We start from the raw sequence: 13,254 nt of genomic DNA on the forward strand, positions 1-13,254 counted from the left end.
TCCTGCTGACTGCATCAACCTTGCATCCTTATCTATCAGTTGGGGTGGAATGTGCACCAGGTCATTTCTGGCCTGCATCTTCTTGGTGATTAAAGATGAGGGGGGAGAATAAGTACTCATACCCTTCTTGCTGGACTTGGTAGAGATCTTCCACTCTCTTCAAGGTGGTGGGGATGCTACAAAGTCTCTCCCAAATGGTGTTGATAACTTCTAGCACTCCTTCAGGAATCAGGAAGGCAATGGTGCTGGGTGTGTCAGAATAAGTATCTTGTCTTGAGGTTTTGGTACTGATGATGTGACCTGTATGTCCAGAGACCTAGCCATGCAGCTCATCTGTTCCACAGACAGGCAGAGATCCTCGTTAGGGGAGATGGGATCAGGATCTCCTACCATGTCATCGGGAGAGGGGTCTTCCATTTCTGAATCCAATGAGACTGAGACCACTTGAGATGGAGATGGGAACCATGCTGGAGCTAAAGCAGACATCCTCTTTCTAGAGGAGGAGGTTTTGGGCCCAGAATGGTCTGATTGCATGGGGCAGTTGCCCCATTCCTGGGAGAAAGGAGAAGGAAAATAAAAGAGGTACTGCTGCCATGGTGGAGGAGGTGCTGGAAATTGTCATGGGACTAGGGTTGCCAGACCCCCAGTCCGGGCAGAGGTTCCCCTGATTTTCGGGGCTTCAGCCTGCTGTCAGCCAGCTGGCTGGTGGGGGAAGCCCCCAAGCCCTGCCTCCAAGAATGACCACCTGTGGCCACCCCTCTCGCTCCTCTTCTGACAGATTTAAAGTGCCCTCCAGCTCATTGGGGAAGCACGTGGCCTTCCAATCAGCTGAAGGGCCCTTCAAATCTTGTAGGAGGGGCGGGAGAGGGGCGGCCACTGGCCTCATGCCTGAAATCCAAACGGTGATTTGCTGCTTGGAATTCAGGTGTGCAAGGCCCAGGCCCCGCTGGCCAGAAACACAGATTCCACAAACCAAGAGCTACCTGCAGTTGGCCCTCAGGCAGTAATTGAACAACCTGCTGCAGCTGGTTCCTTGAGCCAGGAGAAGAGCAACAAGAGGTCAAGTTACCAGCTGAGCAGAAGTCATAGCCTACAGCTGAAACAGAGCCAATGCCTTGTAGCTCTGAAGCAGCAAACAAGGCTTCAGAAGCCACTCTCAGCCCACTTAGCTGTGCTGATGCTGTCGGGTGAGCTGAGTTGCAGGAAAGGAGGAGGAGTGCGAGACTCATGGCCTGTTGTCAGCTGTCAACTGATAAGATGGATGAGTAGTTTCAAGATGCCAAGGAATTGGCTGAGAGTATAGCTTGTTAAGACTTAGCTATAAAGTCAGCCAGGAGAAACAGCAGTTTGTGGATGCAACAAGTACATTTTGCTACTGAGCCACTAATCTTGCTGGTACCAGACCTCTGCAACGTTGGACTGGACCTGACAACTGGCTTTTCTGGAAGCCTTGACCCTGGTCTGGACTTTGGTGAACCTGCTCTTTGGAACCTCTGGTTTTGGACTGGATTCTGATTATACTCTCTCTATGCTATCCTTGCTGTGACTTCCGCTCCCTGGGAGGGCTGGGCCAGTACATGCATGAAACCCCTGCTGGCCAGAAGCATTTAAAGATCCCTTTAAATGCTTTTGGCCAGTGGGGGCTAGGGCTCACGTGCTTGAATTCCAAGTGGCATCACCCCTTGGAGTTCAGGCATGCAGCCAGTGCCCCCCCCTCCTTTCCCTCCTGCAAGATTTAAAGGGCCCTCCAGATGATTGGCGGGCCCTTTAAATCTCACAGGAGGGGAGGGAGAGGGGTGGCCACAGGTGGTTATTTTTGGGGCAGGGCTTGGTGTAGGGACATCCCAATGTGACATCATTGCATTGGGGACACTCCGCCCCTCCATAAATGCCTCCAAAAGTCCTCCACTGGGGAAAAGGCCGGACCCGGTAACCCTACATGGTACCGTAAGGGCTGGATCTGGCAGATTTGATGAAGGTGGAACCTCAGAGAATGACTGCATTGGAGATAGTGTGTGAATAGATGGGGTCCGTGGCACAGCCAACTCCTCCTGCTCCCCAGGCTTTGTCAGTAGGCCCATTGGAACCAACACGGATGATGTCTTTAAAACCAGTGCTGTTTTTCAGAATCAAGTGGTGTTTTTCCTTATGTTTTGTTTTCACTTTGGCCTTTTTAGGTAGTGGTTTGGAGGCACAGCATGAAGGAGATTAGTCGGGGGAATGGGATTGGCACCAGTTCAGTTCTGTCTGTGGAACCGAGGGGTGTGTGTGTCCCAATGGTTTTTCTTTCATTGTCGACAGCTTAGTTGGCGCACTGTGGCTTTGCTCTACTGAGGCAAATAGATTTGCTGCTGGGACATCAGAGCTTGAAAGTGCTTTTCCCCCCAAAGGCTGGCCATTGATAGACTTATCCTCCATTAGTCTATCTAATTCCCTTTTAAAGCTGTTTATTCCTGTGGTCATCACTACATCGTCTGGCAGTGATTTCCACATTTTTTTTACAATATATTTTGTTGAATGTTTATGAAAATACACAAGTGTATGAATACATCAACTATAAGTGCATAGAGAATTTCATATATAATCAACGTCTAACAAATGGTGTACGAATAGCGTCTAGAAAGAAACAAAAGTAAACATAGTTAAATAAGAGATTGATAAAGAGACAGTTTCATCAAGTGATGCTTCAACTCCAAATTGAGTTGATCATAGGTGTTAGCTGCAAACTTCCACATCTATCTAGAGTAGAGACATTTATTTTACCATAATCTCAGGTCATCAATCACCGGAGCAGAGCCATGAACTGCCCATCTGTTCAAAAATAAGTGTTCAGGTATGGGTAGAATTTCTAAATTGTTAAATGATTTGATCTGTTTTAACACTGTTTCCCAAAATGGGAGTATTTTGGGGCAAGCTACCCAACAATGTAAGTGGGTGCCCAGATCCCCACATTTTTTTCCAGCATCTTGGATCATATGAGTGGGTTATGTGAGATGGTTTTTGTGGTGTGAGGTACCAGTGTGCTAATATTTTGAAAGATTGAAGCTTCATTGAGGTGATTTTAGAACGAAATGGCATAGAGGACCATATTTTGTTCCAAGAGGCATTTGATATGTTAATATTGCATTCTTTATGCCCTCAAGTTTGGTAGGACAGGAGAGTATTGCTGTCCAATGAGGCCAATATTTTGTGAATTTTGGAGATTAGACCCTTTAGTGTTACTTTAGCTATACTGATAATCAATTTTAACGCCGTAAGGGGTTGTTTTAGTATCGAATTAAGTTTGATGTAAGAACACATGTTGGATATTTGGAAGAATTGTAACCAGGGGATTTTTTGTTTTATTTTAGCTTCTAGTGCAGCTTTGGGTAAAAGCATCTGCTTCAGCGAAAGATCTTGGAGTGTGCTGACTTTAGCGGCCTTCCAATTGTCAAATTCTGGATTTTTAAGGCCAGGGAGAAACCAAAATTGATTTATGAATGGTTGATGTCTCGAAATCGGTGGTAATCATTTTGATCGTAGGTGATCCCATGTATTCAACAGTGTGGAAAGTATTGGGCTAGTTTTAATCAACTTCGGTCTGCACAATGGCGTTTGCCATATGCATTCCTGAATCTCGAAAGGTGCAGAATAAAAATTTGCTAATTGTACCTGGTCAGAGGTGGGTTCCGATTGTAACAATTTAATTGTGTGTGCTAGGTTGATAGCTCTGTAGTAATATTGTAGGTTTGGGAAACCTATTCCCCCTTTGTCTGAGCTTCTATATAAGGTGTTACGTTTGATTCTGTGATGTTTATAAGCCCAGAAAGACTATAGCAACATTTTCTGCCATTTCTGAATTTGTGTTGGGGTGACTGCTATCGGTATGGTCCTGAAGAGAAAAATAAATTTAGGTAGTGTGGAGAAATGCCATTTTATGTATATGTTTAAGTTGGTGTGGGCCAGATAGGAGGGGACCATCAAACCTGAGGTAGGCCTTGGCCTAGTCTCCTCCTCATTCCTCCCCCCTCCTGTCTCCAACCAGTAGTCTGAGGGCAGCTCCCTCGAGAGCACAGGAGGTCCATCAAGGCTGTGAGGAGGTCTGCCCCAGAATGCTGCAGGAGGGAGAGCCACTTCCTGGGCGGGAAGGGCTGTTGGATATAGGGGAGCTTTTGAGCGGGAAGCCAATCTATCAGAATTGAAGTCAGTCTGTCAGAGGTCTGGAGGCAGTCAGGCTGCCGGCTGGAGTCTGCAGGAGGCAGAGGCCATGTTGGGAGTTGAGTTAAAATAACCTTCTCCAGTGGAAGCAAGTCATGTGCCTGCCCTGCAGACCATCTAGACAGGGTATGTGTAGAGAAGGGAGAGATGGAGCGATTTATTATTCACCTTTATTTTGATTCTTCAGTTCACTGTTAATATGCCTGTATATAGTTGAGTGGTTTCAAAATAAATCCCTTTTACTGTTGACATTGAGAAGTCCCTCTGTACCGCATAGTTCCCCCAGCCGCTTGGACACGCTAGGAGTGGGTTGGGGACTCCCTGAGGAGGAGAACAAGGGCAAAGCGGCTAGTTACCAACTCTCCAGGGGAGCCCTGAAGATTGCCAGGAAGCCCTGAGGTGGGTTCCTAGCACAATCAGAGGGAGGTTAGGAGGCTGCTCCGCCTAACCAGAGCCCAAGACAGGGACAGTGATGGCAGCAATACCCGGAGGCAGTGGTGAAAAACTGCCCCTTCAGGTGCCAGGTCAGGCAAAGGAGGGGTGGGTAGAGCGGGGCCTGCCAGCTGACGTGGGCCCATTCCGCCACAGGTAGTACAAAGGACTTGATTATGTTTAGTCTGTCTAACGATTCCAAATTCATCTTGTGCCAACGTGATAGGTCAGTTTGTATTTCTTTCTCTACCTTAGTATGATTAAATTTAAATAGCTCAGAGACTTTTGTTGGCAGATTAATACCTAAATATGGTAAGCAATCATTAGCCCAGGAAAATGAGTATGAGGTTTTAATTTCAGAAATCGTTTTTTGATCTAGATTGAGTGGTATTATGTGTGATTTGGTGATGTTTAGTTTCAACCCTGATATAGAGCTAAAATCCGATATATGTTGGGAAATTAATTGAAGAGATTGGAGCGGGTTGGTTAAGAAAAGCAACATATCGTCGGCAAAGAGCGAAACCTTAAATTCTTTTTTGTGTAGTTCAGTTCCTGTTATTTTGTCATCATTTCTAATGAGATTTGCCAGGGGTTCGATGCACAAAGGAAAGAGGAGATAGAGGACAGCCTTGTCTAGTTCCACGTTTCAGGTGGAAGGAGTCAGAGATGTTGAGGTTAATTTTTAAGTGTGCAGTGGGTTTCTCATATATGGTTTTGATGGCTGTCATAAATTAGTTTCCAAACCCCATTTTGTGAAGAACCATTTGTAGATATGGGATGTGAATTCCACATTTTAATCACTCTCTTGGTAAAGTAGTGTTTCCTTTTGTCCATCCTGAGCCTACTGCCCATCAGCTTCATTGGATGCCCTTGAGTTCTAGTATTTTGGGAGAGGGAGAAAAATTTCTCTTTGCCCACTCTCTCCTTCCCATGCATCATTGTATAAACCTCTATCATGTCCCTCCTTAGTCGTCTCTTTTCTAAACTGAAAAGTCTCAATCACTTTCCTAATAATCCTAACACAGAGTTTGCCATTTTCACCAATGCGGCCCACTGTGTCAACAGTTTAATTGAGCTATCCACCACGACCCTAAGATCTTTTGCCTCTCAGTCTCAGCAAGTTCAGACCCCATTAGCCTATACTTGAAGCTGGGATTTTTTTTGTCCCAATGTGCATCACCTTACACACAAGACTTGCACAAATGTACAACAAATAACACTTGTTGGCTGATTGGAAAATTCTACATGAGCAGAAGGACAGTTCCTTCTTAAAAAAATGGAATATATTTTCCAGGTCCCGTATTTAGTGTGTTAAGGAAATTGCTGACGATTCTATAAGTGTTTAATTTGTGGATTTTGTACCCAGTGTGGATTACTAGGTGGGTGATAGAAATCCAGAGATTTTATAAATATTCTTTTCTTATTTTGGAGACCAGTAACTTGTGGCACTTGAGGAAATTTTCATCCATAGTGCTAATGCTTTTAGGATTCCTAACTTTTATATTTTTGAAAAGATTTCAAGTGCTTGTGTTGCAAGACAAGTTTTCATAAAATATTACGTCAGATGTTCTGAAGGCTTAGAAATAAGAAGGCAAAGTAATACAGTGCTGGAAATCAGGGGTTTTTTTTAATTTGCAGTTTTATTATTTTTCAAGAACAATAACAGCAACAAATAATAATAATCAGGGGTCTTGTTGTAGAAAAAGAGCTGCCGGAGCTCATTAGCATAACTCATTAGCATAACTTATTTGCATATGCCACGCCCCCTGACATCACCGGAAGTGACAGAAGGCCACACCCCCTGACATCACCGGAAGTGTGTCAGAAGGCCCGGCTACTTACCCTCCTGCTTCATCCTCATTCCCAAACGGAATGAGGATCGAAGCAGAGGGCGGGGTAAAGAAGGGGGCGGGGCTTCACCACGTGACCGCCCCGCCCCCTAGAGGTTCTCTTCCGGAGCTCCGTACCTGAGAGCTCCCCCCCGACTAGAGCCCTGATAATAATGAATAACAATAATAGTTCCAAGTTTCACATCTGGTACAATAAAACAAGTGTTTTCCAGAATCAACATTATCCATATTCCCAAACAGGTACTGTGGATTTAATCACACATGCTAATATATAAAGTATATGTACATTACATACCATAGAAATGTAATTGCCAACTTCCATGTTTTCATTGTTGCACTTTGGTGCTGAACAAGTTTTCCACCTGACTTAGCCAAGTGTAAGTCTGTCAAATGAGCAATGCTGGGCTGTTCATCAACAGAAAAACATTGTTGGCCAAAACTAGATCCTAGCTACTTTTCCTACTTATAGAAGGCACTGCCACCCACAGATGGGGAGAGGGATTTTTGGTGATTCCTCCCTACCACTACAGACCCTCATGCTGATTGTAGAATCCGCTGACTTCCATGGGCAAGATTTTGGGGACATGGCAGTCTGCAGCTAGTGTGTGTGTCTTTGTGTAACACTGGAAAGTAACTAACTAATGTAGTTCTATCAAATTGCTTCCTGAGGTGAGGCAATATAGAAAACATAATGTTTTTTAAAAAACCCGCACCCTACTCTATTGAAAATATACTGTGTATAAAAATAAATACATAAACTCCAAACCTATTATTTTGCTTTTTCTGTTCCAAAAGACAAAGAGGATGCTAGTGGAAAAAATGGGCCGTGAAGCAGTGGAACTTGGTCATGGTGAAGTGAATATTACAGGTGTTGAAGAAAATACATTGATAGCCAGCCTCTGTGATCTCTTAGAAAGAATATGGAGCCATGGTTTGCAGGTGAAACAGGTAAGAAAATGAAATTGCTGCTGTATAATAATTTTGCCATTGTTCATCTATTAAAAATGAAACATGTTTTTGGACTACTACTACAGATATTAAATGCAAGTTGTACTGGTGAATAATTGCTTCAAATCTTTTGAATGGGATTAAGATGCTATATGTAAATGAGAACTGAGTCAGGTAGAGCTGTTTAATTGAGCACTGAAAGTCTTAAATCCTTCCTCCCCTTCACCCTTTTCCTTAACTATGGACTTTAACTAGAAGATGATCAAGTGAAGTTTTAGAATCTTATTCAACGAATGTGAAAATTATGTTGTCCTGAAAAGAGAAAAACTGTGCTGATAGATTTCTTGTAAGAACCTCTCATGGTCATACATGAATGCAAAATGATATATTTGAATTCTGGTATCTGAGAGGATTTACTGTGGCCTTAGCATCTTGTTGTGTAAACCAGAACTTTCTTATTTTCTTTGATCCCTTATCTACTGCTTCCACTTGAACCCACTTCTCGATTGTAACAGTTTCTTTGTGTGAAGGTATATACTGTCTGACTCTGTCCTTCCCTCTTATATGCTACATAGGATAGAAGCTGTACTACTTTCATCCTAGAAGATAGAGCATCAGTATACTCTGCTACAACTCAGATTTGGGCTTTTCAGACCAGCAAACGGCCAAACCTACATAAGGTTAATGCTTTGGATTGATTGCAGATGTTGGCAAACAGTGCTGAACAGTCTGTTGTGGTAGAGTTCTGAAAAGCACTATCATTTCCACTTGTAGAATGAGCTTTGGCTTCCATTTCAGAAGCTGAGTCCTATTAATGTATTTAATCATCAGTGCAAAATTATTCCTTTTCATAAATCTATGGAAAGATAGCTTTCCTTAGCTCCCTCCTTCCCATACCCAGCTTTTGTCCAATGTCCTGCTGCTGGACCTTTTTAGCCCTGCATAGCTACCAGTTTACTCTTCCATTTATTTCAGCTTTATATTTATCATTTTTGTTAAGCTGGTGTATTTTGTGAGATGTAATTTAGATTACCTGTCACTTTTGAAAACATGTTTTGTTCTTTGTCATCTCTTGTACACACACCATTATTATTTTTCCTTGGCTTTGTCCACATATCAGCATGCATTTCAAGGAAATGAATAGTTATGAGTTTTCTATTCATAATTCCACATAGTGTGCTTTTCATTTGCTTTTGGTTCACATGGGCTTTTGTGCTCTTTAAGTGATCTGTTCCAGCACTGGAGTCAACATACATGTTGATCATTATGCAGGTGTTAATATATAGAGTTGTATTTGTTTATAATGTTACTTATACTTTACCTTTTTATCTGTTTTATTATTTGCTGGTAGTTGCTGTTGTGATGGGGCCATCTATACACTTGTGCTAATCGTTAGAATTTAAAGGGCCTTCTAATCCAGCCTCACCCCTGGGCAAAAATTCCTATTCTCTAGCCTTCCACAAATCGGTCTGTGAAATCTAGGTCATAGTGTACCATACAGAGTAGGTGCATTACAAAACAAATAAGCTGAGAGCAGAAAGGAAATTATCAGCATCCAGAGTTTTCAGGAAAATTACTTTCCCAGCTAAAAATTATTGCATGAACAATTCACTGCATTTTCTCTCCTGATTTCCATGTGTTGTAACTGAGGTGCCGTAATAGAATTTGCAGGGCATATTACATAAATTTATCCAATTCTGTCTTTGACCCATTGAGCTTCTTCATTCCCACAACCTTTCCAGATTCTTCCAGAATGTGTTATCTTTTATAATAAAAAACCCTTGTCACAACCTAAATTAGGTAATTTGAAACTGTCATGATTTATAACACGGAAACGTCTTGACATAAATAGCTCTTCTAGTGTCCTCTCCTCCTAACAAATGTTCAGTAGTGGTGATAGTCACTTTGTATTTTGTAAGCACCCAAGACATAGCCTAAAAAGGATAAACTTGAAAAATATTTCAGAATTGCTGTAAATCTGCCTGTGGCTACAGTAATTATACCCAAATGAATTTACTGGCAGTAATGTGGTAGTGATGAAATTTACTGGTATGTTAGCACCTCTGTTTCTTAGCAAATTCTCCACAGTGAACCTGGTGTGAACCAAACAATGTAGGTACCACAGTGTTAATGTTGTCCATACATGGCACCATCCAAAATGGAGATACTATAAGCAATTGTGTGAAAGCTGTCTTGTACACTGTCATGTATGTGCATCACTAATCATCTGATACCTATCACACTTTTATTTCATTCTTCTTTCAAGGAGCCCCAGGCAGCATTGTTGTTGCTTCCTCCTTCCTTTCATTTTCACAACAACCTGTGAGATAGGTTAGGTTGAGTGATTGTGAGGGTCATCCAGTGAAGTTTACGACTGAATGTTGGTGTTCTCCAGCCTAGTCTGACATTAAAGCATTACACCATGCTTACTTTCATCAGTTGATTCAGGTTAAATTCTTCTTTCCAGCATCTCTTCTTCCTCTGGTTTCATTTGGCTGCTGATTCCTTGTCTGTCAGCTCTTGTCTTGGTTACCTGCATAACAGCACTCTAGGCAAAGAATTTTTAATGTTCTAGTGTGAGATTAGTTACAGTATTTGTTAGAATTCTTAAAAGTTTTGTTGGAGATAATAAATGTAATACTTATGTTAAGCAGAATATAGTTCCCCAGACCTTTAAATCTGTGAAGGTGGAACATGTAGGGTGATGGAACCATGACTGGTGTCTTATTTTGCAGTTTTCCGATGTTCACTAAGATGCAACTGTATCCATGACTGGTGACCCCTATGTACATAACAGTTGTATACACATAGGGCTCTATTAAGACCTTCTGCTGATTGCATGGGAATGTGGAGAAGGGCAGGCATAATCCCAGCCAACCCTTTCAGTGTCTATCTTCCCTATTTTAAAGGTCTCAGCATGGCTGTTAGTAGCTTATGTTTCTGCATCTGACAAAAAGATTTGCACTTGTTTTTTAAAAGCTGCTCTTACAGTATCTGTAAATGGATGGAGCATTTCAAGTTACTCAGAGACACCAAAGGCTGCAATTCTGCACATAATTTTATGTGACTAACCTATAAGGAGATGTTTCTGGGATAAAGCTACAACTGTCCCTTCACTTATCCATTATGACTGTCAACAAGCCGTGTGGCAGGGACCGTTGTATAACCTTGATCTAATTTGAACAAATTAATGTTACCATACCCTAACATTATTTTATTTATCTAAAATAGTTCTGTGCCACATTCTCAGTAGAGTATGTTCTTGAGATGGCATTTAGAATAACAATTTCTAATTAAATTATGAACTAAAATACAGTATAATAAAATAGTACACAATAATAAATACTATGAACTTGAAAGCAAATCTAGTTGAGGGCAAAGGGAAGGAAAAAATACAGTCCTTAAGTAGGATTTAATTGTAATGTTCAGTCAGATTATGACTTTCTGAAAGACATTTCAGTTCCGGAGGAGTATAAAACCACTGTTCAGTAACCTATGTGGATTATTATTCTCTGCTGTAATTTCAGTAGTCTTTGATATTTGTGAACAACTTGTGAATGTTCTTGAGAGAGGGCTGAATTTTAATGTGACACTTCTTATCTTCTAGAATAATTCTGTAAGAAGGTTTAGTAACAAATGCATAAGGTGTTGCATTGTTTAATTCTTCAAAGATGTGGCAAAATGGTATGTTATATTTTACTCCAGTGAGAGGGCTGCACAATGTATACAGCATTTTAAGTAAAAATTAAGTCCGTGCAGGAAATTCTACCTACCAAGTACTGTTCATACGGGTATCACCTTAAGCAGAAATTAGTGTAGGAAATTTGTGTTTTGTATGTATGTAACCAGGGGTTGTTTCGTAGAAAAAGAGCTAGGGGAACTCATTAGCACAACTCATTAGCATATGCCACACCCCCTGACATCACCGGAAGTGTGCCATAAGGCCACACCCACCACTCAGTTAGTCTTAGTCTTAAAGATTAGTCTTAAAGGTGCTATTTGAACTCTTGGACTATTTTGCAGCAACAGACTAACACAGCTACCTCGGGGAAGCTCCTGGATGGGGCTGGGAGTCCTTGCGGAGGCCACGTGGAGTGGCCTCGGCCAGGCAGAGGGGGAGGACGCCAACTTACCCTCCTGCTTCTTCCTCCTTCTGCAACAGAATGAGGCTGGAAGCAGGGGGCGGCTGGAAGAAGGGGGTGGGGCTTCATCGTGTGCCCCGCCCCCTGCACCTCACCCGGGGGAACTACGATCCCCCCCGAATCGACCTCTGTATGTAACCATATATGATGGTCACATTTTGAAGTGCTATGTACACATTTGATGAAAAGCCCCAATTTGCTAGAAGATTCACATTGTGTATATCTGTGTGAGTTTTGTCAGACTTGGCAGTGTACTTATGGAGTATGCTTCTTCTGTGATAGTGGTATCTGTGTGTGAAATGAGTTATGTGTGAAGTTATCATTATTTTTAATCCTTTGAGAGCAGATTTCAGTGCTTTCCCAAATTAGATTTGCTTGTAGGTACTCTGTGTGATCAAGGAATTCAGGGTGTTTCAACCATATTTCTTGCAACTATCTTTTTTTTTTTTTTGGGCCGTCAAGTAAAAGCTGACTTTGGGCAGCCCTGTAGGGTTTCCAAGGCAAGAGATGTTCAGAGGTGATTTGCCATTGACGGACTCTGCGTAACAACTTGGTATTCCTTAGAGGTTTCCCGTCCAAGTACTAACCAGGGCTGACCCTGCTTAGCTTTTGAGATCTGAGGAGACCAAGGTAGCCTGGGTAACTATGTTGCATCATGAATAGGTTACAGTATGGAACTGAGAATTCAGTATTAAAGATATACCCCTACTGTTGTTTACATGATCATTTACTCTGGGATGTAAGAGAGGGTTGAAACAAGCCTCACGTACTGTCAGTTTATTGACTTTCCCTGCTTATACAAATCAGGTATTATTACAACAAGAGAGTGAATAGACCATTGCTAGGGTCCTGTTGCATAAGGTATTTAACATTTACCACATGCTATCTTAAGGTAAAAGTTGCTGATATGCTTATTGCTCTCAGAACCACTTGGGGTCATCAATGAGATTAGGTCACACAGATGTTACCCTGCAACCCTGTTTAGTAGCTGTCACCATTTTCTTTGCGCTGAAATGTGGAAAGAGTCAATCTTCTTCGTGGTCTCTGTGCTTCACACCAATGGGTTTAGTGCGCCTGCGCTGACCCGACCGGTGCTGTAGCAAGCTATGTTTCAAAGGATTTTCGCGCGGGTCCCACTGAGCATGCGCAGGAACCCCAGCACGCATGCCCAGAGGGACGGGCGCGGAGATCCCGCCAGTTCTCTCTCTACCGCCTTTTTGGTTTTCTTTGCGCTGAAATGTGGAGAGAGTCATTCTTGATGGCTCCACAATGAATTGGAAGTTTCACTTTAAGCCGTTCAACTATTTCAGAAAGTAACATAAAATAGCATTCTAATTAATGACAAGTGCATAAATGGCACAGAGATTTCAATTCTATGCATGTTTTGTAGGAATCAGTTTCACTGGAACTTACTGATAAATAAGAGCACATAGGATTGCTCTCTTACTATAAGGAGTACATCAGACTCTCTCACAAGCATCTTGAATCTGCCTTACACAGCAAAGGCAAGCCTGCTTGTAAGTTTGGCAGAAACTATCAGGGTTTATCCACTATAATCAAGGGGACTGTGACCCTGAGTAACATGGCTTTCCCTTATTACATCAGAATCCCTTTTAAAAGGTTTGTTAACTTGCAGTTAGACACTCTCAGAAGGTTCATAAAATCTTCCCTTTCATAAAGGGAAA

General features: G+C 42.2%; 1 protein-coding gene across 1 annotated transcript in view; it reads left to right on the plus strand.

Annotated features, from left to right (window-relative positions):
• Positions 1 to 7,274: 7,274 nt before the first annotated feature.
• Positions 7,275 to 13,254, plus strand: part of LOC107111307 (DENN domain-containing protein 5A) — a gene marked incomplete at its 5' end in the record, with an annotated part of 47,481 nt that continues 41,501 nt past the window's right edge. The window contains one exon of the mRNA XM_015412266.1: positions 7,275 to 7,427. Coding sequence (XP_015267752.1) covers positions 7,275 to 7,427 — 153 coding nt within the window. The remainder of the gene's footprint in view (positions 7,428 to 13,254) is intronic.

Source organism: Gekko japonicus, unplaced genomic scaffold (genome assembly GCF_001447785.1).
Source record: "Gekko japonicus isolate JY-2015 unplaced genomic scaffold, Gekko_japonicus_V1.1 scaffold3090, whole genome shotgun sequence".
NCBI classification, from domain to species: Eukaryota; Metazoa; Chordata; class Lepidosauria; order Squamata; family Gekkonidae; genus Gekko; species Gekko japonicus.